The sequence below is a fragment of the Daphnia carinata genome, chromosome 4 (genome assembly GCF_022539665.2).
Source record: "Daphnia carinata strain CSIRO-1 chromosome 4, CSIRO_AGI_Dcar_HiC_V3, whole genome shotgun sequence".
NCBI classification, from domain to species: domain Eukaryota; kingdom Metazoa; phylum Arthropoda; class Branchiopoda; order Diplostraca; family Daphniidae; genus Daphnia; species Daphnia carinata.
In genome coordinates, this window is record NC_081334.1 from 1,547,229 (window position 1) to 1,572,571 (window position 25,343).

Genomic DNA, 25,343 nt, shown 5'->3' on the forward strand with positions numbered 1-25,343 from the left:
CGTTCGTTAACTTTCAAGCCCGGCTTAAAAATAGTAAGTCCCAATGTTTGATATTTCAGCTTTCTGATACATTACTGTAGTTTATTATTACATACATTGATTATTATTTTAAGGAACATTTTGAATGCTGAAAATTCAAATCCTTAGTCTAACTGGGATATGCTCGACAACTTGCTATTTATGTGCTTCGATTTGATAAGGCATAAGAGTTTATCTGTACGAAATATTTGATCCTCCTAAAAAAATGGATCATCGCAACGTAATTAGACATTGGTGGCAGTACTCTCTGATCAGGGACAAAGTTACTATTAGCGGGTTACAGCAATGGATCAAACCCAGCAATATGGCTGCAATAATAGTAACTCCGTATTCATAAAGAAAGAATTAGAACAAATTTGCAAGCAGCAGAATGAAGCATTGGGTAGCTCTGAAAGAGCTGATCTTTTACCAGCAGTCTTTCGTCTCGGAGGTTTATCATTTTGTTCATTTCCTTAGGTGCACTGAAGATGGCTTTATTTGTTCAGAACTCAATAGGGACAGGATAAATCTCCAGCAAAATCTAAAATATTTAGGGTTGACGTAAACCTCAGGCAACGCATTGATAAATGTTTCACTTTTCTTCTACCAGATGCCAGACTAACTATTTTCGGCGCATGTTCACCATAACGTGTACTATTTTACGTTTGCAATTTGAAAACCTCTTCGTTTATATGGCAATCCGTTTTACCCATAATAAAAATAAAAAACATTGGCCTTTTTTTTCTCATTTACGGCTATCGCCATCTACCGGTAACATTTCTAGTTAATTCGCTACATACACCGACCGAAAAAATTTTAAGCCCGACTTTCTGTTTTTTATGGTTAATTCAAAAAGTAAATGCCTAATATAAAAAAAAAACCCATTTTTTTGATCAGCGATCAATTTCGAATCGGAATAATGGGGGAAAACGGATTGCCATAGATTGCATCAAACTTACCCATTCGGCAACCCAAGTGTGCATATGTTTTTCTTTGATAATTATTTTATTTTGCTAGTATGTTTGGTAAACTGCAAACATGCCCAATATTTTTGCCTTTGCATTTTAGGTCAACTCTTAGGTGATCTATACCTGATCCTGTGTTTTAAAGTGATCTGCTTTCACAGCTCCATTTTTGTGTTCTTTTCCGTTGGTCTATGGTTCTGAATTGAGGCAAGTATATCTATCATGCTATGTTACTAAGTACTATAGGGAAAAGAATAACTGAAGTTGATCGAGATCTATTCTGATTCTCCTGATATCCATCTCAACAGGTTTTTATTTGCTTTTCAACATCCATTTTATAGTGGTACATGTGGCTTTGATTAATATTACCATAAAGACTGCCGAAAATGGGTGTGGTACGGAAACCCAGAAATGGCATGAGTTCAACATCAAACATGGATTAGGTACTTTCCGGTTTTTTGTCTGTTGAAAAAGTATTTTTAATGCTATTATTTTGCATTCACAGAATTTTAGCGGGGGATCAAGTCAAATCTGGAATTATTACAGGATGGAAGAGTGAGCCTACAGTTGAAAAAACACTGAGAATGCATTACCATTAAGGTATGAGGTAAAGTAATAGAGTATGCACATTGTCTAATGAGAAGTATCATCTTGTGAAATGAATCTTGTATAACAGCAATCCTTTATAGTTCTGTCACAGCTAGAAGCCTCAAATAATTCTGCTTCTCTTGCTAAAGAACAACTTGTCCTTACGTTCTGAGTGTTGGTGAAGCTGGGTACTTAAATGGCCCTAAAGATGTTTCACTTCGCTGGCATTGCAGCGATGAACATCATACATGGACTCTTTAGGTATGAACGGAATTTTCTTGAAAAAATTTTGAATTTATGACGAAGCATTTCTCCTCCTTTTTGCCAACCATGTCTAATCTACAACAAAAAAAAATTATCCAATAGGAAAGGATTTTCAGCATACTGGGAACACAACTATCAACAATGCAACATTCTACGGGTGCTATTTTGTCATTCAAGAGCCTTATACAATGATTTTCATCTGCAATTTGTATGGCCTTTCCCAAGCTTCTGCCAGAAGTTGAATCTATGAGTCATGTAAGTCACATGAGCAACAATTGAGATGCTTAATGGTGTTGTTTTTCTTTTCTCAGTATAGGTTAATAGTAACATGGATCTGAAAAGATTCTTGGTTGGGGCAAGACACTGAATAAATTGTAATGATTGGATGGATGACATGACATTTCTATACTTCATTCGGATTCTCGAGACGGTATTTTATATTTAAAAAATTGAAGTGCATATCTGGGCTCCCTTCCTTTCCGTAGCCCCGTTTCCCCTTGACTCGTAATAAGCCCGTAGGGGGTCATGCCCCTACTGTACGGTATATATAAAAATAACATATACCGAGGTTTGGAGGGCTCTGGCCGGAAAGGGGACGTGGGGGTCCGCTTAGTCCGATGATGTGTTCACGGAGGGCTGTGTGGCTACCCACAAATCCGAACTAAAGGTTAATCGCTCCAGTAAAAATGTTCCAAATCTTCAGCTCTTCTTCCGGCTTCTCTTAGCCAATCACCGGGTAATCTCCCCGGTGGGTCAACAAGGCAGTGTCTCCCCCTGCCTGGGTTGACGGCAACTTTTGAAAGGGCTATTGTGCCTTTTTAAAGTTGCAAAAATAATTGTGATATGCCGAGAATTGTCAATAAAATTTTTTTTAGAAAATATTTTTTGCAAAATTTGTTTCTTTCATTGTCTGTGTTCGCTGTGTTCATTCATCAATTTTTTTTTATTTATAATGTATAACGTACATTTTTCACACATTTTACAACCATGGACAATGTCGAATGGTGTGGGACTTGAACCACAAACCTATAGCATTCCAGCACAGCGCGCTACCATTGCGCCATGAATGTCCTTTTCTAGGCTGATTAAAATTTTGATGCGGATGTTGAAATAAGTTCGACACAAGGTTATTATGGAATGCCTATCATGATATTAATAAGTTATAGATGGCATAATGGTAAAGCTACTGATTGGCACGCTAGAATACTTGGGTTCGATCCCCATACCAGTCAATAAAACAACTAAATAAATAAATGCAATAAATAAATAATCTTACAAAGCATTTTATTTTCCCTCCTTCCACCCACAATCCACCACTATACATGTTCCACATAATACATACAACAATACATACATATATACACTTAAAACTAACCCGTTGGCTGCCACGCCATCTTAACTACGGTCGCTACGTCGCTATCATAGGGATAGCGACCAAGGGGGCCGGGTAGGCCGGGCTGATACGATGATGAGACCTTTACGGGAATGCACACCCCAGGTCTCATCTATCGCATCGATCAAGGGAAATTCCCTATGGTGCATTGCCTAAGGGGCCATCCGGCCAATCTTGGGCAGTGGCGCTGCTCCACTCCATGGCAGATAGCCATGGAGCAGAACAGCGCGGCCCGTCCCTGTCAAGCTACAAAAAAAAGGGGATAAAAGGTGGGTGGCAGCCAACGGGTTAGTTAACAATAAACATTACAAAACACACACAATACCAAGAAGACGAGGCGACGGCGGGATGACGGGCGAGGCGACGACGGGCGAGTTGACGGCGGGCGAGGCGACGGGCGAGGCGACGGCGGGACGACGGGCGAGGCAAAACCGAGTGATGAGCTAGGTGCAGACAGATGATGAAGCGTGATGGGCAAAACTTAGAATCTTAATTTCCAATTTTGCGTGGTACTCAAGGAGAAGATGGTATGGTTCTAAATGATAAATTTTAGGAAAACATGTTACTACATGAAGAATATAGGATTGTTGGCTTAATTATAACAAATAAGGCAATTTTACTTGCAACTGTTATCCAAAGAATCAAGAATTGTAAGAGCAGCCAATTTTGCTGAAGAAGGCAGAGGCTTGGCAGTCCTGCGATGGAATACTAAATTTGAAGAAAAGCAATACTAGGCAAGCCAATAACTTAAAATACCAAAAGAGACTGGTTTGACATTCATGTCATTGTGTGTTGGCTGGTGGTGGTTAATTGTTTGTAACAAAACAAAGTGCAACACAATCTATCAGAGCAAAACTGATTCTGATATCTGGGCGAAGTGCAGCAAAATGGGACAGTGGCATTTTGATTCTACGTATGCACATCATTGATAATCATCTTCCAGGTTATCATCTTTTGTGCTGCAAGTTCCACGAGCAAGATCTTAAAGGTAGAATCATGCCAATTGGTTTACAGACAGCCAAAGTACAAGTTAGATACCTATCAATCAGCAACGGAATAGCATGATGGAATGCCAAGGTCATCTAACAGGGTAATGTATGACTGTTTGGAATTAGCAGCTTGCTTAGCTTACAAGATTACCTGTTGCATGAAAAATGAACCATTTGGTATGCTTCACTTCCAAAAGCTACACAGGGAATTAATAACTTAATTGTTTGTTTGATATAACGTTTCCGTTGGAGTATAACACAATTAACCAAAACTTTTAAACACAGATTTCACTTGTCACACCACAGCCACAGGTAGCTATACAGAAACAAATGAAGTCCCGCACTAGCGACACCTGGTTTTTTTATTTACAACTAAAATAATGGCGAATCTTAAATTTCAAAACAATGCGAATCATCAGAATTTCAAAACAAGTTGTTTATTCAGTAATATAAATATATTTTTTTGGAAAATTCATTCCAAAAATCATTATTTGGGCTCCCCATTTAACAAGGATTTCATTGCTATTCTATATGCGCGTACCCAACCAACACTAAATAGTGCTTCTGCATAAAATGATTCTTCATATTTTTTTTCTAAATGGTATTAATCATTTCATACCTGCTGTTTCTGCATGTACATCGCCACACACATTGAAATCGTTCTTTTTCTTTTGTCGATACGCCAAAAATAAACGACGAGATGCGACCAAGACACGTTATGCCTGAGAATCAATTTGCAGCCGTATAATATGATAAAAAGAACGAGAAATAGTACGTGTACCTGTATAAGTTTATCTGACGACTGGTGAATTCTCACCTAAACCTGCCATTAATTGCTGGATGAACTGAACAGTAGGCTACAGGTCGGCCGGAGGGGGAAAAATCATTGGATAGACCTTAAAGTACAGCTGACTCTTGCTTTTGATATGGGGATATACTGAATTGTCGTAAGATATCAAAAATTAACTGTTAACTCGTGAAGGATCAGCAGCGAATGCCGGGCTGTAATCAGATTCAGTGGTGCTAACGTTCTGAGCGCATTCACAAGACGACTGTTGTTGAATATAACTGGAAACATCCAGCAAGTGGAACGAGCGCAAACACCGAACGGCTGCAACGATATGCGAAATCTAATAACAAACAGGGGATCCATTAAAAATGTACTTCGTTCTAATTTCAATTAATTAACTGATCTTGCTATCGGGCGACGATAAACTATACCATATAATCGCAAATCAGCTCATCTTGCCAGTTCCAATGAATGAGGTTCAACAAGAATGCACCAATGACAAAGTATTGGCAGTGTGAAGCACATGCAGAATACGCAAGGTGGTGGGGTGTGTTCAGCTCATTTTTTGTGCACTAGTCAAAGTCTAAAGCCAAACAGGAAAATTTTAGTTTGAAAGTAGGACTTGCTGGTCTAAAGATACTATAATAATTGCCTTGCACTAATAATTTGCACTGTCATTGCAATCATTTTAAAACTTGATATCTCCTATCACCAATATCTCACACACTTTTACAGCTGACGTAAGGTATAGAAGACTTCCACAATCCCGATCCACAGTGAGTTAATTTCATCAAAGCAGAAACCAGTTTTGTTTGAGGAGTGATATGGTCCTAGTATTTACACAAATTAGTAAAAACATTACGTAAAATTACAGTCTTGATGAAGGGTAAGCAGATACCAGTGAGAGACGAAAATGTTGGAAGTATGCCATATACCATCAGAAAAGCAAAGGTCAAAATCATTCCTTCTTGAAAAATCCATCAGTATTTCTGCTTATACACCTTATCTTCTCACCTTGCAGATGAGCTTGTTAGCACTTCCAAAAAGGCAAATAAGCTATCAACAGTATTGGTTTTTGTTACTCCACATCTGTTTGAATACAAGAAAATAAATATCACATAAACATCTAATTGCGCAATTAAAATTTTTTTGTTATTCTAGTCATTCTGGAATAAAAATTTGCAATATCATACCAGGATTTCATCATACCAATTCCAGAACACATTGTGGTTATTGAATTGCCCTTCAATTTTTGAACTGAAACACAGCCAGGTATCTTGAACCAAGTAAACAAAGGTTAGAAGATATTTGCAAACACAAATGTGAAATGATGCATGTGAAGCAAGTGCCGTACGGGAGACTGCCGCACATGTACTTAGGTTGGCATCGAAAGCAAAAACAATAGCCACCACAGGAAGGAAGATTGATCTCGACTCACTCTCCACGTGACGCAACCGGAGAATTCTCGTCACGAATTTCCTTCTGCCTTGCACTGCGTACGAAATAAGACAATATTTTAGCAGGGAAATGAAAAGCTAAATTCAATGTAATACACGGTCTTCACAAACAAAGTGAATGACAACATTCTGTTATGCTTATCTAATTTCGAATGTTTAACTGGCATGTTAATAGGCAACATACCTAATCTTAATAACATACGAAACCATTATTTCTAACATAAATTTAAATTCATTCTTGCTTTTCTTTGTTAACGAATAAAAAACAGCGTAAAACTGGAAGAAAAGTTGTTTTCAAACTGTTACCGTGACGGCATACACGTGGTCAGAAAACCAACTTGTGTGCTGAGGTCATTTCCAGGTAAATCAATCACTCACTATGTTGCCTCCTTCACTAAAAAAAAGCAGGCAAGAAGCCATAGACTTTCATTTTTAACGATTAATTATCCTTTTCAGTTCATAAAGCTATATCAGAGCAACAACAAGCAATAAAAACCTACTTTACATCGCTCATCCACGACACAAATGCAATTGCCGGGAAAAAATGAAGGTGAACCATCAGAGGGACAAGCAAGGTGACTAATACAGGTAGCCATCTAGCGTTGACGGTACAAACCATAGAATTTTACCAAGACAGGTTAACATTAACACAAAAAAATTTCGCTTTCACCTACCGAATCTGTAAATGAAGTGATTTTTCCGCAAAAGTGGCCCCAAGGAAGCAGAGGAACGATGTCTTCCTTTAGCCTTTTCCTGGTATCAAATAAATTTTAGAAACAAACAATGTTCAAGCAATGTATGTGGGAAAGGCTAAGTAACTGGAATAGGTTTTTTTTTCTTCTCACAGGTTTAGCTCCCAAACATCCTGATCGAAATAGTTGTAATTGATACAAAAGTAATCTCCGGGGAGGAAGTCAGAAAGACTGAGTACTAGGTTAACATAGCTTTCCTCAATTTTAGTCACAATTGTTGCAGTTATCTACATGTTTAGATGCCTTAATTCACTAACGTGTAGGTATTTTGGGGTCAATCTTATATTATTACCTATCATTTTTTTGTGTTCATTCTCACTCTTCCCTCCCAACCTGTTCCTGCCATTAAAATTTGTTATTATAATAGCAAATGCAATAACAATCTATACTTACTAAACAGAAAAACTTACAGATGAAGCCAATCTTAGAAAAATCTATATAAAGTTAAAGGAAATAATTGTAATAAGAATATATATTTTCACTCTACAAAAATAGTTACCTATGCAATCTCCATGGTGCTATTCCCCTCGATAGTTACAGCCACTATTAGAATGTTTTGTTATCTAAGGAGCTCTGAGTTACGGCAAATGCAGCTCTTCCACGGTGTTACTATACTATGAACTTGGATAGTCTTATATGGCCTTTGCGAGATGGCGTTGCTTGACAGGTAGGTAGTGAACGCCATCTAGCGAATTCCATAGTTTTTGCGGAAAGTCTATATTTTAGGAGCCCACATGGATCATAATGGGTATGATGAAAGACAGCAACACGCAAAAATTGGATTTATTTCAAGTTGATGAAAATGAATAATTAAAGGAATTGTTGTCTGAAAATTAGAAGGTTTGAATTCGATTTCATAACAACCATTTAAACGTAAATAGCACGAAATAATTGCCATTATTAGGAATCGGCTTTTGTTCTGGTTATCGCAGGTTAGGTTTTATCGAATTACAGGTCAAAATTTAAAGCTGGCTTTTTTACTATCGGGGCAAACGAGAGGACAGTTTGCCAACGAAAAATGTGTTACATCATTTTATTTTCGAAGCCTGAATCCTGAAAGTGGGTTCTATCACCTGAGCGGTTGGCAATTCGTTTGCTGAGCCTGCTTGCAACCTTCAGCACAAACCGTTAAAATAGTAGAATACATACATATGGTCATACAACAACCGGATTTTTGAAAAAAAAAGTAAAATTGAATAAAGGAAAAAAAAAAGAAAAAAAAGCTCATCAAGCAATAGGCAATATACAGCTGCATTAATGCAGCGTACGAAAAGCTATCCACCGCTACCGAAGAACTCCATACTTCGGCTGCGGTGGACCTCGATTGCACATCACCAGTTGTTCCACGGCTTTAGGTACCAGTGACAGTTTATGCCGTACCTCGTCTGGCAACGCTTCTTTCGTGTTGAAAATTTCGGCGCTGCTGTGCTCGGAGGGACTGAAAACAACGGTGCTCGAATTTGGAGCTATTGCAATTCGTGAACCGTCGTTGAAATGGACTTCCACATCTCCTGTTGAAAAACCGAAAACATTTTCCATTACCACACATTTTTTCTTTAGAGAATTCATTTGTGCTCATGCTAACCTGAGGATTTCTGGATGGCTCGGCCGATGCCGGATACTTCAACCGTGCGGGTTATGTTAACTAGTTTAGGCTGATCTAATCGCCGAAGAGACGCGCTTTTACCAGAATTATTAACGGCGCTGCGAACGGATCCGTCAAATGATTTCAAACCGCTAAGCACAGGCTCCGTTACTTGATTCTCTTTGTTGCTACACGACTGTTTGTTTGAGCTTGGAGCCATCGGCTTTCGTCCGATTGTAATTGGAAAGAATGGAAGAGAGCCATTGGCTATCGGCAGCGATGCCAGCTGATTCACGACTTCCTCAACCCGTTCACAGTGAGCTAAGCACTCTTTCAGGTGGTGCCACAAGTCCCTTATGCTTTCGCGGTCTAGATGTGGTTCCTCATTTTTTAATGTCAGTGTCGTCATTTGGCCGTTAGGTTCTGTTATCTGAAGGCCGTTTGTAGTACGTGTCATTTTCCATCCAGAATAGAAGAGCGCTTCAAAGTCGGCGTTAGGTCCATTCTCCATTAAAAGGCATTTGGCACGATCGCTATACAAAATTACTTTTGGCGTCTTTGCTTTGACCAGACTTACGAACCTAAATAAATAATTGTCCGGGTTTCAATTATAACGTTGAAGTTGGCAATACTGGAATATAACATACCTAGAGGCATATAGATATTTTTTCCAGTGTTCAGAAGGGAGATTCTCATAACAGTAGATAGCGTCTGATCCTTTTGAAGGCAATGGTGGAGGGACATCAGCTACCGGTATACCTTTGCCATTATTAGGCTGATACAGAACGATCTATTCAATTTTTGAGATAATGTTAGCAACCGAATTTTCAGGTAGGCGATAATAGGTAAATACTGACTCACTCTCATTCCATCACCAGAGATTCGACAAACATCTACAATACGCTCTGCACCACTTCGTGTTCGAATGAATTCAAGGCAAATTTCGCCTTGATCAAGAATGGAACATACAGCATTCTTTGTTCGCTGTCTGGTAGCTTTCAGTCGAGCGGTAGAAAGTGGTGGAGTAAGTTCGTTGAGGCAGCGACTCCTGTTAGATGGGTTAACCGGATTCGCCTTTGGTAGTTTCGCAGCGTGGCACTGGCAGCTGCCAGCATGAGAACAAATACTTTGACAGGGAGAATGATGGCTGCAATGCGTACTTCTATTGTTAAAGCTGTGTTGGCAAGGGTTATGGTGGCAACTGTGTCTTCCGCACGGATCGTCACACTGTCTCTCACGAGAAATTGCAGTAGGTAATGCCGTTTCTATGCAAGGTTCTCCCCAAGATTGAACTTGACGATTCCTCATTTCGGAATGCATTCGTCCGTCTGGTAAAGAATGAGTACTGCAAACAAAGAATTTGAAATTTAGAAATCGTACATTAAGAAAAGACGGATCTTTCGACTTACGAATTTTTATTGCTGGTGGAAGTAGATTTGGGTAATGCTAAAATTGGACCGGTGTTTATTTCTCGGTTGCTGTTACATCGACGTAACTTCGGTAACATTGGCGGTTGCACTTTGATGGAAGGCGTCATAAGAGACGGTACGGTCGACATGGTAAAAAGACCACTGTCAATATCATTACGGTTACGTTTGTTCATAAATGGATGTTCCATCACTTCATCTAAAGTGGGTCTTTCTTTGGGATTCTTCTTAAGTAGACGTTGTATGAGATCTTTGGCTTCGGCTGACATTGTTACTGGTAACTATACCGGTCATAAGAAATAGGCACCTAAATATGCAACTTGACAGCAAATAGCTACCTTATAGTCAGCCATTACAACGCGCGTCAAAGTCGATTTTACGGCATCGGTGTCAAAGGGAGGCCGTCCTACTAGTAGAGTATACAATAAACAGCCAAGACCCCAAACATCTGCTTCGAAACCATGTGAACTGCGCGTAGCAACCTACACGAATTTCGTATTTTGTTTCAATACATAAAATAGATCTGGATGTGAAAGAAGCATTACCTCTGGAGATATATAATTGGGAGTTCCACACATTGTCATGTGTTTTTCGTCTGGCCGAGTAAGCTGTGTTGCAAGCCCAAAATCTGCTATTTTCTGTTTTAAAATAATGCCTTTAAATTTTATACCAATAAAAAGTAGCAAAAATGAAGACTTACAATTTTCATTTCTTTTGTTAAAAGTAGATTAGCCAATGAGAGATCCCTGTGAAGGATGTTGTGTGAGTGAAGGTACAGCATTCCCTCTAACAACTGATTCATAACCTCACGTGCCTCATCCTCACTGAGTGGGTGACCCAAAGATTTTAGGTAGCGTTGGAATTCACCATTTTCACACAAGTCCAGTACCAAGTAGACAAAATCACTGTCTTCAAAAAAGGCATGGAGTTGAAGTATTGATGGATGGCTAAGTCTGGAGTGGATTGCCACTTCTTGTCTGACTCGGTTGACCATACCAGCAGCTTGCATCATCTTCTTGTTGATCTGTCAGATTGGTAATTTCATTATAAATTAGTGTAACCAGATAAAACTATACAATAAGAAATACCATTTTTATTGCAACAGCAACTCCATTTGTTTTACAAACGGCACGATGCACAGAGGCGAAACCTCCTTTACCCACTTGTTCGTAGAATTCATAGTCCTGAAACGAAATTTATTTATTTTCTCTTAGGATTACTTTACTGATTTAAAGCCAACTTACCTCTATAGAATTTCCGAAATCTGTCATTTTAATCTCGGTAATGTCTACAGAAAGTTTTTAATCACAACGTGATAAAAAGAAATGCACCCTAAGGTAAGATAAACATACATCGCTAACCGTCACCATAAACATCAATAGCCACTGCACAATGGCAGACCAAGCCGCCGTTTTTGAATAGTTTGGCAGGGTGCGTTCACAAATCATAAGACGGCGGAGAACGAGTTAGTTAGTTAACCGGTCTTAAGTCAGTTAACGTAGATAACATGTCTGCACTTTGAAGTTTTTCCGCAACACCAGTAGCAAAGCGTATTAATGTCAGTGTGTACAGAAGGAATTATAGATAACACTCGTTGAAGGAAACGATAACATTAACAAAAATGAGGAAGCGACCAGGAATCGGTGCCATTCAGAAGCAAAGGGTAGAGCAGGAACGGTTTCGAGGTAAAGCCACCGAACTGCAAGACAATGTCTTTGAACAAATGACAAATCAAATGGAAAAATTTCGATCTAATTTGGAAACCTTTGCCGCGAAACATCGAAATGAAATCAAGAAAAATCCCGCCTTCAGGAAACAATTCCAAGAAATGTGTGCCTCAATAGGAGTAGACCCATTAGCATCCAGCAAAGGCTTTTGGTCTGAGTTGTTGGGAGTTGGAGACTTTTATTATGAAATTGCTGTCCAAGTTATTGAAGTTTGCCTGGCCACTTCACAGCAAAATGGAGGTTTAATTACTTTAGGTGAACTTAGACAGAGATTAGTCAAAGCTAGGGGAAAATCCCAGCACCACCAAAATATTTCCAAGTAAATTGCCGTTTTAAGTCTTGCAAATAGAATAAAGTGTTCTAATTACACATTCTGCTTTTATTTTAACAGTGATGACATAATACGAGCAATAAAAAAATTGAAAGTGCTGGGATCAGGATTTTCTATTATTTCTCTAAAAGATACCCAGGATTCTTCAGATGTCCTCATTCGTTCTATCCCAGGTGAATTGAATGCTGATCACACTGAAGTCCTAAAAATTGCAGAGGCTCAGGCATTCACATCTGTTGAAACTATAAAGTAAGTTTCACATATTAAGACACTTAATCTAGCCCCATACTTTGTCTCTTTTTTCAGTTGATTTTCTCATATATATTTGTGTAAGCCATAGCGTTTATTACCAAGATCATTAGTTAATGTTTCCATTAATCCTTGATAGGTCTAAGCTAAAGTGGGACGATGTTCGCTGCCAACAAATCCTTAACGAACTTGTACGAGATGGTGTCGCGTGGGTTGATGAACAATCCACCAAAAAAACTTATTGGTTTCCTTCGTTTTTCAAGCCTCTCATCAATGAAAGTTGAGTGTATTTTTCTTTTGTAATATTTCAATTTAAAAATTTACCTATTAAAATTTTTCTGTATATTAAGTAATAAACATTCAGCCTAATAACCTTTCGAATACAAATTGCATCAAATGTTTACACTAACTTTTCGTTTATCGTAGTGAAGTCGTACATCCTCCACGTCGTTCAAATCCAAAGGTGATAATTGCAGGGTATGTCTTACTACACTTCCTGCCATTCAATCACACTCATTGATCCTCTAGTTTGACTAAATACTGGATTATTAGCAGACAGGTTTTAGTTAAGAGTCATGTCATGTTCCTGCTTCTATCCAGAGAACATAAATTACCTATAGACAAACCATAAAAACTAATGCATCATAAGGCCTAAACAAGAAAATTCACCATTAACTATGTATTGGCCTGCACATTGGTATGTTTTTTTTTTGTTTTGTAACACAACACCAAAAAAAAAATTATTATTATTATTATAATAAATGAAAACACAGGATGATGAAAAGATAGGAAGCGCGATGACAAAAATTCATTTTTTAAATCTTCCTATGCAGTGAAAAAAAAAAAACAAGGGGGGGGGGAAGGGGAAAAGACACAACAGTCTGATGAACGAAGAGTAGCGGGAGGGAGATTGAATCCTGCCGACAGGGAATAAGAGTACAACTTTTGCAGACGACCAATCTTTAGCAATGGAGAAAATAGGTTTAAGTGACTGCTGGAGCTTGTGAACGTGTCCTTTAGTGTGCTTTCGTGGAATGTCGTGCACAGAAGCTGTGGAAAGAGGAAGCGAGGTAACACATAGTAGTAGTTCTAATATTTACTTGTTTTTTTTTTTGTTTTTTCAAGAAGACGGTAAATAATTATCGCAAGTTCTTTTGCCGTCTCACTTCTCTTTTTTTTTTTTTTTTTTTTTTTTTCAATTTGAGTAAGGAAGTTAATGTTTTCTTCTTTTTTTATACAAAAAAAAAAACCGAAGCGTCTCTTTCTCTCGCTGATCTATGTGAAAGCGGGTGATACACCAAAATCAAAGTTACTTTTCCTCGTTCGTTTTCTTGTTCTTGTCTATCTTGTTCGTTCAATCGGAATAGTTATGTATAAAAAGGGGAAATGGAGATAATAGTGATGGAGCTGAAAGAACGAATCCGAACTGAAAGATACCTTTACATACAAAATAATTTTATAATAATAATAATAATAATAATAATAATAAAAAAAGGAAAAATAAAGAGAGAAAAAAAATCTGAATAAAGATTTGCCATATCGAAAAGAAAAGAAACGGGAGCAGGGGTTGAAAAAAAGGCACAATATCTGACCTTAAACGAAACGGGAGAATGGACGATAACTTGTACCTACAAAAAGGAGAGAAATGTGTGTGTTATCTGCCTGTGACCCGAACGGAAACATGAAAGGGTTGAGATGGAGAAACAAGAAAATTGGATAGAGGCAAAAGAAAGAAAAAAAAAAAAATTAATAAAATCATTTAAATCAATTCTTATTAGCGGCCGAGTCCTCTCGACTGATTTTCCCGTGGAAGAAAAAAGAATTTTGCCGTCGCGAGAGAGCGAAGGAGCCGTGAAATGTTCCCACCGTTTCGGCCATCGAAACGTACGCGGGTCGGTTGTGTATGTAAACTGGGAGACGAGAAGGTCCTACTCCTTTATTATATTTGAAAATGTTCACACGGTTGATGCCTCAGACCCACGAATCTCCGGCTCCCTGCCCATGCGGGTCCATGTTGAGGCGCGACAGAGAGGGTGCCTCGTCGTATGTTCCGGTCAAACCCACATCCTGACCGGAACCGCCTTCATACTGTCGACTTCTTTTTTTGTCTCGATTCACTTGGGCGTACACAGGCTCGCCGGGTTTCTATTTATCCCAAAGACAAACAAGTCCGAAAAAAACAAAAGGGTTAGAAAATAACAATACTCTTTCATATTTTATGAAAACAAAGAATTTACGGTTCCAGGTGGGAATATTCGCACGCCTCCGGCGGGTGGGGCGTGTGTTGATCCTTCTGCGTACTGCATATCAGCCAATGGGACATCGTCCGCCTTCATAAAACAACACAACAAAACGAAATTTGTAATGAAAGTTGCGGGACTGTAATAAATAAATAAATTTCTATTTTACCCGGTAAGTCTGCTGTCTATTCGCTTGGCCATTATTGTTCGCATTGGCGAAACCAGAAGCATTGCCGGACCGTTGAAGCGATAGAGTCTTGTCCTCGTAGCGGGTGCCTCCCTGACTGGACATCGGCCTGTTCAACGTCGAGTTGGCGGCCGAATGACTAGGAGACGAGGCGCCGCCTCCGCCCGACATCCCTCCTCCCGCTCCACCACCACTGCTTCCACTGCCGGACACTGTACTGCTCCGGCTCACAAAATCTGACTCCTATCGTTTCACAATCAAGAAATAATTTTTTTTTTTAAATCCAAAATCAATGCGGAATGCAATTAAATAAAAAGCCAAACCTTCCAGCCGGATTTCTTGTAAGCGTCTCGCAGTTCCTGATGCGTCCATAACGCGGCCAAGACCTGAGAGGCGAACTTGACCACCCGCGACGAGTAGCGCTGCTTCTGTCGTGTGATGGACACCAGCCGGTCGACGCCGCCTTCATCCAATAGAGAGCGGGCAAATTCGGCATTCTTCTTGATGACTTCGTTGAGAGTGGCCAGAACGGCGGCGATGGTTTCATCAGAAGCGCCGCCAAGATCGTGTTGTTGCTGGATTCCCTGTTGGTTTTTGGCATTCGCCGGTGGAGGTGTCGAAGAAGGCAGCTTCTGGACTAAGTCTCGCATGGCGTATTTACCTTCAGAAAAACAAAAGAAAAACGCCAATAAATATTTAGTGTGGCCCCAATTAAGAAAAATGAAACTCTTCAGGTCAGCTACCGATAAGCTCCTTGTTGCGTTGATCTAGGGCCAAATTGCGCAAAGCTGTGGCCACGGCGCAGACGACGCGATCGACTTCCATCCGCAGCAGCTCCACCAGAACGGGCAATCCTTTCTCTTTGCGGACGGCGGCTCGAATGTCGATCGATGGTTGCCAATAACAAGCTGCCAGATTTTGAATGGCACCAGCGGCTGCCTCCAACGTCTCCGGATTGGAACAGTTGGACAGCAAGGCCAAGTAAGGCTGCACGATGTCCGGCTGCCAGAGAAGTTCCATGCCTTTCGGTGGGTCGGATCGCTGCGGTAAATTTCCGCTCGATCCGCTATTAGCTGCCGCATTGGCGCCACTGTTTGTCGACGGCGATGAAGGTGAAGGCAGTAAAGTCCCACTCGCTCCGCTACCATCTTTCTTCTTCCGGCTGGCTCCGAAACAGCCTTGGTTCTCCCCTGTTTCACGAGATATTATTAATTTAAAATCAAATAATGAACATTGCGAAACAGGAAGAAGGGGAGGTAGGAATTTAAAAACCCTTGAATTTTACCAGAGTGTTGAGCCGTGGCTCTGGTTTGCCCTCCGCTACCTCCCGCTCCCGAACTGGGCGGCTGCTTGTCATAATTGGGATTAACCACCTCCTCGCAACGATAGGAAAGGTTGCGCAGGACACAAATGACATTCTCCACACTCTTGTTATCCATGTGGTTCTGGTCGATGGCGCCTCGTACTAGATACAATAGGGCCTCCACTACCCCATCCTTTAGACGGAGTGCCTGACGAGCTTCGATTCCCGCAGAGCTGACATTCCTGCCAATCGATGAGAGAAAACGGGTTAGATGAAAACAGACACACACCGCAATGAAGCCAGCAACGAAATTCAAAGAATTTCGATACAACCTTAGGATGCCGGAGCCGTTCCGCAAGAGAGGCGTCCAGTGGGTGGGACCCGGCTTTTTGCGGTCCCATCCCGAATGGGGAATGATTACTTGAGCCACCAGAACAGATAGCGCCTCGTCCAGAATGATTCGCTTCAGTTCCTGTTACATTACGAATTTCGGACAATGCATTAAAAATAACTGAACTTTCTACATAGCCTTCATGATGATGGCTTACCTCGCAAGAAGAGAGATTCCACAACACTCCCGTCACGAGCTCTTGGACGTCGGAATCGGGCCTCCTTGTGAGTAGCCGGACCAAGGCTGGTATACCGCCAGCTTTATGCAACGCTCTTTTGTTTTCGTCATTTTGCCGTCCGTATGAAAGATTTCTGGGGAAAATATTTGCAGGTGTTAGAACGCGTGAGTGACAAAGTACGTGATGATTGAGTTACCTGAGCGCTCCGCAAGCGTTGCGGTGAACGTCGGGCTGCTCTGACGAGATGAGGCCGACGAGGAGTGGGATGCCACCCAAGAGCCTCGTCTGTTGCTTAACCGGGTCACTGTTGTAGCAGAGATGCTGCAGGTAAGCGGCCGCGTTCGCCTTCACCACGGCGTTGGGGTTGTTGAGGAAGGCGATGACTTCGTGCAAGTCCGGATCGCGCCATCGTACACCTGTGAATTAATTTAGTATTAATTTAAATGAAAATATAGAGAAAACTAAAATTTAATTGACTTCAAATTTCAATTAATTTGTCCTGGAAACTACGCTAATTCAAAGCTTACAACATTGCCGATAGTAAACAAGCAAATAAACTAAACAAACAAAAATGAACAGTAACTAGCAAACGATAATAGAACGGAGTAGGAAACAAAAAAAAAAAAAAAAAAAAAAAAAAAAAAAAAAAAAAAAGAAGTTGAACCGACCACTTTTATCGAGTCCGATATTGAGACTGGCCATTGCTTCAGCCGGCACGGGTGGTGGTGGGCGAGGTTGATAGGTGCCCTCGACGCCACCCGATCGGGATGGCGGAGGAGGAGCCAGCCTCCGCGTCGGACTGTGACCAGCCGAATTCATGCCAAAGTCTTGTTGTTGTTGCTGTTGATACTGCATCTGTTGGTCATCTTGATCGTCTTGATGTGAACGGTATCCGGAACCGGAGCCAGGGCCGGCCGTTGAGCCCGGATCCAAACCGTTGACATTGGCATAAGCGGCTCGACCGTAGGGAGAATGAGCTGCTACAATCACAAAGCATGCAAGCCAAACGCATCAAAACAAAACAAAAAAATGCAAACACAAACTAAAATATAAACGCAAGCAAACATGCAATCAACGAAAGCCTAAACGAGTTCTAAAAATGGCAACGATGGACTTGGTCAAGAACGCAGCGGCCGGATGACAACACACGTTACCCCGATGACGTATTTTTAATGACCACTTGATATGCACGCTACACTTTAAAGGCCTCAAACGAGAGTCAACAAGCAGAACGAACGGCCATCTCGAATCCCAACGGTCAGAAATTCTCTGCCGGTAGAAAAAAAAAGAGATACGAGGTGACAATAAATTTATTTCTTTTGAAATTTTTTGTCGTTTCGTTTTGCATGTTGCTTACTATGTCATCGCACGTACACGTCAAACTAGTAGTGAGGTAAAGAGAGACCTGTAGGACGTGTTACCGCGTTTGGCCAACCGAGACCAATAACAAAAACATGCTCTCTCTCGTCTTTTTCTTTCTTATTTGCTTTTATGAAATTGGGAAAACTAGCGGGTACAAAAGTGTCGAACTATTATTACCGTAACGATCTGGCGGAATGGCGTTGTCCATTTCGGCATACCCTGACGGTGGATAAGGTAGGCCTTGCCTCGAATAATCTACACAAACACACAATCCAAATCGAGAATTATTCCACAGATGAAATTTAAAAAAAAAAACAATGAAATCCTGATAAGTGAAAACGAAAAAAAGAGAAAAAATTCGCACAAAGCGGATGGCACGGCGGAAGGTAGTGTTGGTATCCATCGTCACCCCATCCCAATTCGATGTAAACATGCGATTTAAACATGGCCGAATAGCTGAAAATCAAACAGATCCGGCCATACACCGGCACTGTACTGAGGTAGTGTCGTTTCCTCTCTCCTTTCCCCTCTCTCTCTCTCGCATACTCTTGGCCGCTTTACACACTAGTTGCATTCACGGATGGTGGGGAAATGAGAGAAAAGACGGACTGATATTCAGCGTTGGGTGCGGATGCTTTAAAAATAGCGTGTCCGCACCAGCACTGCCAGCCACACCGAGCTACTATTCACAAACCCACGCAGCAGGCCCGCCTTTTCACCCATGCCCTCCCTGTCTATCTCTCTCTTGTCGCCCAATCTCTAAGAGTCGCTCAACATTTTTCACTACGATGTATCGGGGAATAAATCACACATCTTTTCCTTCTTTCTCCGTGTCCATTGCGCACCCTAAACAAAAGTTTACCCCGACGTACGGTAAAGATCTTTGTACATTAGGCTCTCTGCTGTACAAAACAAGAAGTCACTGATGGACGACGTAATCACCTCCCTTTAGAAACAAGGCACATGCCAAAGATTGACCCAATGGAAATGGGCAACCCTCCAACATCAGGCCGCTCAGATGCCAAAGGAATTGGGAAAGATATTTACACCGCAGTTTGCAATCGCAGTAGGTCTACGTCCACACCAAAGGTGGGTGCTAAACAGCACGGACGTAGGCCGGAAATTGAGAAAATGGTATAGGCGCAATAACTAACCTCGGGAATGATGCGGCAGTGGCGACTCGGATTGTTCGCTGGGGGATGGCGGAGTAGGCGGCCGGTCGCCATAAATAGGTACACCGCCAGCCAGAGTGCCCGCATTGCTAGGATCCATGTCGGGATAGTCGCGGTAGAGTCCGGGTGGTTGGGCCGTTTGATAGGCGTAGTCCGGAGGCGGGCCGACGACAACGCCACCAGGTCCGCCACGCGGCCCGGCTAAATGTGGATACGGCTCGTAGTCGGCGTAGTTGGCCGTCCGTCCGTAGCCAGCCGGGCTGTGTGTGCGGTAGTCGGCTCCTTCGGCGATGTGTTCGTAGTTGGCGAATCGCTGCGGTTGCCCAACAACTGGAATGCCACTCGAGGAGGACCCGTTACGTCCGTAAGTGCCCGTCGAATGTGGCTGGCCCGTATATTCGCCGTAAGGATTGTAGGGATCGACCAGAATTGGTTGGCCGTCTGGCCCAATATGCTGCACCTCGCGGACTAACTGCGTCACCGTCGTCACCTATAGTGCAAGTCAAAATGGTTACAAATTATCAAGCACTGCCCATCATTCTTATCACGCACAAACACATGATTTTGAAGACGGATGTAGGTGCATGGGTCGGGGTAATCTGCAAAGATAATCAAGGAACAAACTAGGGGGATTTACAGAGTTATCTAGCTCTGTCATTTTTGGACGGTCCGATGACACAACCAACTGAGAACATCTGACATTAAAGTTTCAAAACGCTCTCGGCGGTGCGTAAAACACATTTTTTTTTGGGTGGTTTTTCGCCTTATTGTTTGCATGATTCAATTCCATAGCGCGGCTGTTAAGTGCCGTCGTAAAATGTCCGCCAACCACTCCTTTTTCATCATTTTTTTTTTTTACACGTGGGTTTGTTTGACGGTGGCACAGAAATCCGCCGCGCGTGTTTCAATGTTTTGTTGACTGGCACCCCAAATAATATACGCTAATAGCAAGGAACTAAACAATACTATGATATATCTCGTTATCTCTCGTTCGAATCTGCTACAAAGTTCATTTCTAATTACATCATTTTCTCTATCCCACCCTCAAATTTGTTTGAAGAAATACTCGGCCACAAAATTGCGCAAAGTGCATAGAACTATCCAAACACAACCAATTTCGCAGTTATTTTACGTTATCCACATATTCTTTTTCAAAATAAAACATTTTCGCCCCCCCCCCCTACGAAAAAAAAAAAAATGAAATAGCAGTCACACCATAAAGAGATCTGCTATTTTTAAACGAAATAAATACGTACTTGCTGTGTGGTGAGCTGCTGTTTGGTACGCGAAACTAAGGTGGCGTTGGCCGGAATTCCCGGAGACGATGTTGGCGCATCCACGTGACCGCCACCGGCCAGTCCGCCATTGCTGCTGGCGTACGTCGTATGTCCGTACGTCCCCGTAGGATCGGTTCCCAATCTGTTTCAACAAGAAATGATTTTAATCGAAATCGATAGCAATGTCAAACAAAAAACTTCATCAGCCGGAGAACATACAGAGCCGCTTCGTTTATCGATTCAGATACAAGGGACGGGGGGGCGCCCCGGTTCCACGTCCAAAATAGGCCCGTCCCTTGTATCCGCTGTTTGCTTCCGTGATTATTAATCAATCTCGCTTCTTTCAAGTAATTCGTGACGATAACACAATCCTTGCATTTCATCTCGTTCGAAAGAACCCGAGCTCCCCTTTCAATAACCAATCGAACTTCCAGAAATCGGATTCCGACTTCGCTCCGAGCCTTAAAGTAAACTTAAGATTACACAGAACAACAAGTAGGGAGAGATTATACTTTACAACTACGTTAAGCATAACAATTTTTCGAATAAGACCTGGGGAAAATTTCGTAAGAATAAATAAAAAGACTCTACATATCAAGACCCAGAGAATGCCTTTGCGCATAGGGGCCTTAAATCTAATAATAAACATCTCCGTACTGCAGCATCAACGTGCTCGGATGATTGAACCCAAGCGTGCTGATTTAAAATGGTACAACGAAGAAGAAGAAAGGAGTAAAAGCTGAAACCACTGGCTGCCATGACAACCTTTGAACTTACGTGTACTGAGGCATGACGTTGGCGTTTCCTTGGTTACCGTCGGCAGGATAGTATACTCGCCTGTATTGACAATCAATAACAAGAAAAGAATAAATAAATAAAAGCATGAACAAAATTGTAAATATATTGAACGTTGCGTAGACATTAAACACAGACAGTCGTCGTGGCTCTCTATTCATCTTGCGCTCAGTTCAAATGCTCACATAGTTGAGCATTTTCGCTGGCTAAGCGCATGTTTCTCTCTGTAACATGCAACGCTCATAAGCCATTCGCAGGAGTGGCAGTAAGGGTTTTCAATGACTCGTGTGTTATTCGATCAGAATACCAGCAGGAAATCCGATCACACTTCTTTTTCCACTGGTAAGCATTTATTTTTGGAATTACAAAATTTATGTTTCTTTTTCTTGTTCAGTTTATTAGAACTGATAGGACGAGGAAAGAGGGACCGAGAAACCCAAACAAGAAAAGCCGAATGAATAAGGTCCACCCATGCAAACGATGAAGGGTAAAGGAATATATATATACCGTGTAAAGGTTTCCGTCTTGGAATGGGTGCGCTCTTCGTGACTGGACTCCACTTGGCGTTCAACAAAACTATAAAAGTGCGATGCAGCAAACCCAAAGTGATGTGTGTTTTTTTTTTTTTAATGCACCGATACAGATCGCGCACACATAGAGAAACAACACCGGCAGTCGAGTCCAAGCAGGGGGTAAAGCAGAAGCCCATTAAAGGTTTGTTTTAAAACGTGTACAGCCGATTACGAGATATAGAATAAGATTGAAAAAAAAAAATGAAATAAAAATGCAGTTAGTAGGGTTTGGGGAAAATAAATCCAGAAGACAAACAAGATCATCCGTAGCAACGGTACATCAATCTTGTTGCTCCGGTTTAAAAAAAAAATGGAAACGTACAGGAAGGATTCGTTGGTCGAGGATGGCTGCGTCGACGTCATAGTGTCCAATCGTTTAAGGGCTTATAAAGATGTCACTTTTTTTGTTTGTTTACCAACCCGTAGTAGTCATAAAGTCTGCCACAAGGACTAACATTAAACCTAAGGTAAAAAGGTTTCTTTTTTTTTTTAGTTGTAAGCAAACAATGCATGCGATACGAAATAAATACACCAGTTCGGAGCGAGTAATGGACGTTAGAACGGGCAAGTGGATTTATTGGGGACGAGACTAGATGGACGGGGAGAGTTCAAATTTGCTTCCACGTATGGACGAGAATAGGGGCATAGTCACGCTAGTGTCGCATTCGAGGGTTGGAACGCCCTCAACGAGACATTCGAAACCATTGGGGGCCCTCATTCGAGGGGCTGGTGGTACCGTCGATAACAACGGATCAACGGTAGACAGGCGTATGAGGAACATGGCGACAGATTGTCTCCGCACAGGAAGCGAAACAACACACGTCCCCAACTAACAAACTCACGGTCAGCTATTCACGACGGCGTTTCGATACGCTGTTCGATTTGATCGTCTGATTATTCCGGTCAAGCGGGAATGAGGCGAGAAAAGCGCGATAAAAAAAACGGGAATATTGCTTTTTCTTTTCGCTCCTCTGTAGAAAGAGCAACAACAAGAAAAGAATGGGGAGGCCCTGACGCACTAAAGGGACCGACTCGCTGACTCATTTTCCCCTCCCTTGTCTGTTTGTTGGACCGATTCCTTCTATCCGCTCTGTCCACATAAAACGAAAAGAAAAAGGGGGGGGAAGGCCTCACTAAGTTCCGTCCAGCTGTGCGACTGGAGTTGGAGAGAGATAGAAGAAGATGGTGAGAACGGGAGAGAGAAGAAAAAAAAAGATCCATACGTTACGGCTCTATCTCGTTGCGAATAATGAGATGAAGGGTCGAAGAGAAAAAAAAAAAAGCGGTACATATCCATCCATCTTTGTATCGATCAACTTCTCGAACACAGAGAAAAAGGGGTGGTCACGCGGGAGCCAAATACGCGGTGGGTAATGAGTCAACTTGGAGGCATTCGGCAATTTTACAACCCTCCCTTACAAACCCATTTCTTTCATCCTATTCCTTTCTAATATGTTTGGAGTTGAGTGTTGGGCAGCAGAGAGGGGTGATTTTGTCACGTTCGGGACGTAAAACGTACTACACTGTTACAGCTGAGTTGTTAAAAAGGAATGCAAACACAGAGATCGAGTGAGAAAAGAAGGGGTCGTGCAACACCTGGTCCATAAATGAGGCAGGCCATTTCTCTCGAATGTCGTCGCGAATCAGATTGCCTGCAACCGATGCCATATGGTGCCAATAAAGAAGGATGAACTATCAGGCAAAATAGCCCGTTTGCAAATGGCAAAGTAATCCACAAGAGACTCGGTTGCGAATACAGACGACGGGTAACGAAATTCTAAGTAACTGCGTGAAGGATCGGACATTGTGCATAGTGTGCTTTTTCTTCTGCATAAAAGGGAAAATGAAAAGGCCCGATGTGAGTGCATTTAACAATGTTTAACTGTAAGCCAATCAACCACACAAGTATCTACATGTGTACAGATCTGGCATGCCAACTGTCTTCCTGTGGACACCTTTATTAACACACATGCCAGTTTATATGCACTTCTACGATACACAGGAATAGGGAAGAACGGGAAAGGCAACGTTCTATAATGTTTTATTGATCTGTTTCCGAGCATTCGCCCCTCACCTATTTTTCTGCCTCCCTCTCTCCCCCCACATCCATCACCTTCTACATAGCAAATTTCATCTGCAAAAATCTATATGATGAAATAGATGGGAATTAAATATACTTTTTTCAGTTTGACTGCAGAACGCTGTTAAAAAAAAAAAACATTTCACCCAGCTTGCCCCAGGTGAAATAAAAACTGAACTATTTTGCAAACGGCTGGACAAGAAAGGAAACCAAAGATTTGGGAAAAAAATTAATTGTTTAAAAGGGCAAACGTTGACATTGGTTAGAAGGAAACCACGAAACTATTACAGGAATAGTGTCTATCGAAAATGTGGTTAGTAAGTCACCAATTGGAGGATTATTGATAATGCAGTTATTTTACATAGAAATGTAAAGATGATGGCTTACTTGGGTCCCTAGTATTGGCATTAGATCTGGATTTGATCCCCCATTCCAGCCAAGAAGGCTGTTGTTGGTTTTGCTCGGGGAGTCTTGCAATTATCCGTGTTTACCATCCAGAAATGGAAGGGATATGAGTATGAGATGGCAGGAATAAGCCGACACTGTCAATCACCACTTGTTACACAAAGATGTTTGAAATACCGGTGAAACCTGCAAAATAATAATATCCAACAGAACCGTGACCTCGCCCAGCTTGTGTGGATACTGTAACTTGGCTGTACACACGGCGATACGGCGGGAAACATACGAGGTTTTCACAACAACTCCGCAGTCTGATGGTCCAGAGACTGCTTATAACTAATTGTCAGATAACTCAGTTAATTGTGAACAAACGAAGTCGCAGTGTCTGGTAAAACACACGTCAAAATATCAAGAAGCACAAAACCAACCCAGTGTTCATCAACTCGTTTGCTCTGGTAAAGCGCTCCTACTCCTTCCATCGCTTGACAGCCTTGTGACGCCTTTTCGGACGGCGTTGCCACCTCTCCAAGAAACATGAATTTATTTTAGCCGTCTCGTCTACATCAGGATTCAGGATTTCAGATTACAGGTTCTCCATTCTTTACTGTGCAATAACCACATACTTTTAACTTATTAAGCCAACTAAATAATTAGGATATCGTCAGCATTATCATTCTCATGTCAGAGGGTATGGGTTTGATTGCCAGAACTAGTACGTATGATACCTCATACCTGACTACGTCAAATAAGAGGCTCTGGTAATCGCCACCTAGTAGTCAAGAAAAGAGTTAAATAATGGAGTGACAAGCGGTTCCGCAAATCAGTCGATATTGCTCTGCGACATCCAAA

General features: G+C 41.5%; 3 protein-coding genes and 2 long non-coding RNA genes across 5 annotated transcripts; 1 reads left to right on the forward strand and 4 right to left on the reverse strand.

Moving 5' to 3' along the window:
- Positions 1 to 4,723: 4,723 nt before the first annotated feature.
- On the reverse strand, positions 4,724 to 5,586 carry LOC130695345 (uncharacterized). The gene is made up of 3 exons (XR_009002362.2): positions 5,439 to 5,586; positions 4,999 to 5,347; positions 4,724 to 4,939 (listed from the first exon to the last, which is right to left on the reverse strand). It is a non-coding gene; the product is annotated as an uncharacterized LOC130695345 (long non-coding RNA).
- Positions 5,587 to 5,638: 52 nt separating this feature from the next.
- Positions 5,639 to 7,819, reverse strand: LOC130695343 (uncharacterized). Its single transcript, XR_009002358.1, has 7 exons — positions 7,716 to 7,819; positions 7,627 to 7,650; positions 7,509 to 7,555; positions 7,139 to 7,217; positions 6,201 to 6,499; positions 5,906 to 6,096; positions 5,639 to 5,837 (listed from the first exon to the last, which is right to left on the reverse strand). It is a non-coding gene; the product is annotated as an uncharacterized LOC130695343 (long non-coding RNA).
- Positions 7,820 to 8,234: 415 nt separating this feature from the next.
- LOC130695295 (serine/threonine-protein kinase PLK4-like) lies at positions 8,235 to 11,711 on the reverse strand. The gene is made up of 10 exons (XM_057518414.2): positions 11,473 to 11,711; positions 11,317 to 11,412; positions 10,929 to 11,252; positions 10,774 to 10,866; positions 10,567 to 10,710; positions 10,211 to 10,509; positions 9,663 to 10,146; positions 9,449 to 9,591; positions 8,802 to 9,382; positions 8,235 to 8,727 (listed from the first exon to the last, which is right to left on the reverse strand). The coding sequence occupies exons 1-10, from the start codon at positions 11,497 to 11,499 to the stop codon at positions 8,501 to 8,503; spliced, it is 2,418 nt and encodes an 805-aa protein (XP_057374397.2). The 5' UTR covers positions 11,500 to 11,711; the 3' UTR covers positions 8,235 to 8,500.
- Positions 11,712 to 11,761: 50 nt separating this feature from the next.
- LOC130695314 (vacuolar-sorting protein SNF8-like) lies at positions 11,762 to 13,463 on the forward strand. Its single transcript, XM_057518439.2, has 3 exons — positions 11,762 to 12,274; positions 12,347 to 12,535; positions 12,675 to 13,463. Exons 1-3 carry the CDS (start codon positions 11,850 to 11,852, stop codon positions 12,817 to 12,819), a joined length of 759 nt encoding a protein of 252 aa, XP_057374422.1. The 5' UTR covers positions 11,762 to 11,849; the 3' UTR covers positions 12,820 to 13,463.
- Positions 13,202 to 24,996, reverse strand: LOC130695330 (splicing regulator ARVCF-like). The gene is made up of 17 exons (XM_057518461.2): positions 24,480 to 24,996; positions 22,335 to 22,474; positions 21,948 to 22,016; positions 21,423 to 21,482; positions 20,625 to 20,787; positions 19,351 to 19,858; positions 18,374 to 18,451; positions 17,503 to 17,814; positions 17,031 to 17,250; positions 16,814 to 16,967; positions 16,598 to 16,737; positions 16,248 to 16,507; positions 15,706 to 16,152; positions 15,286 to 15,623; positions 14,945 to 15,205; positions 14,773 to 14,865; positions 13,202 to 14,680 (listed from the first exon to the last, which is right to left on the reverse strand). Exons 2-17 carry the CDS (start codon positions 22,373 to 22,375, stop codon positions 14,507 to 14,509), a joined length of 3,318 nt encoding a protein of 1,105 aa, XP_057374444.1. The 5' UTR covers positions 22,376 to 22,474; positions 24,480 to 24,996; the 3' UTR covers positions 13,202 to 14,506.
- Positions 24,997 to 25,343: the final 347 nt, after the last annotated feature.

What these genes read in the sequence shown, in the direction of transcription:
- LOC130695295 (XM_057518414.2), bottom strand. Translation starts at nt 11,499, where the DNA reads ATGACAGATTTCGGAAATTCTATAGAG. An exon ending in ATTTCGGAAATTCTATAGAG is followed by an intron (nt 11,413 to 11,472) that starts GTAAGTTGGCTT and finishes ATTTCGTTTCAG; the next exon opens with GACTATGAATTCTACGAACA. An exon ending in TCTCTGGTGATGGAATGAGA is followed by an intron (nt 9,592 to 9,662) that starts GTGAGTCAGTAT and finishes AAAATTGAATAG; the next exon opens with ATCGTTCTGTATCAGCCTAA.
- LOC130695314 (XM_057518439.2), top strand. Translation starts at nt 11,850, where the DNA reads ATGAGGAAGCGACCAGGAATCGGTGCCATTCAGAAGCAAAGGGTAGAG. An exon ending in CACCACCAAAATATTTCCAA is followed by an intron (nt 12,275 to 12,346) that starts GTAAATTGCCGT and finishes TTATTTTAACAG; the next exon opens with TGATGACATAATACGAGCAA. An exon ending in ACATCTGTTGAAACTATAAA is followed by an intron (nt 12,536 to 12,674) that starts GTAAGTTTCACA and finishes AATCCTTGATAG; the next exon opens with GTCTAAGCTAAAGTGGGACG.
- LOC130695330 (XM_057518461.2), bottom strand. Translation starts at nt 22,375, where the DNA reads ATGACGTCGACGCAGCCATCCTCGACCAACGAATCCTTCCT. An exon ending in GGAATCTCTCTTCTTGCGAG is followed by an intron (nt 16,738 to 16,813) that starts GTAAGCCATCAT and finishes GTAATGTAACAG; the next exon opens with GAACTGAAGCGAATCATTCT. An exon ending in ATAGACAGCAGACTTACCGG is followed by an intron (nt 14,866 to 14,944) that starts GTAAAATAGAAA and finishes TGTTTTATGAAG; the next exon opens with GCGGACGATGTCCCATTGGC.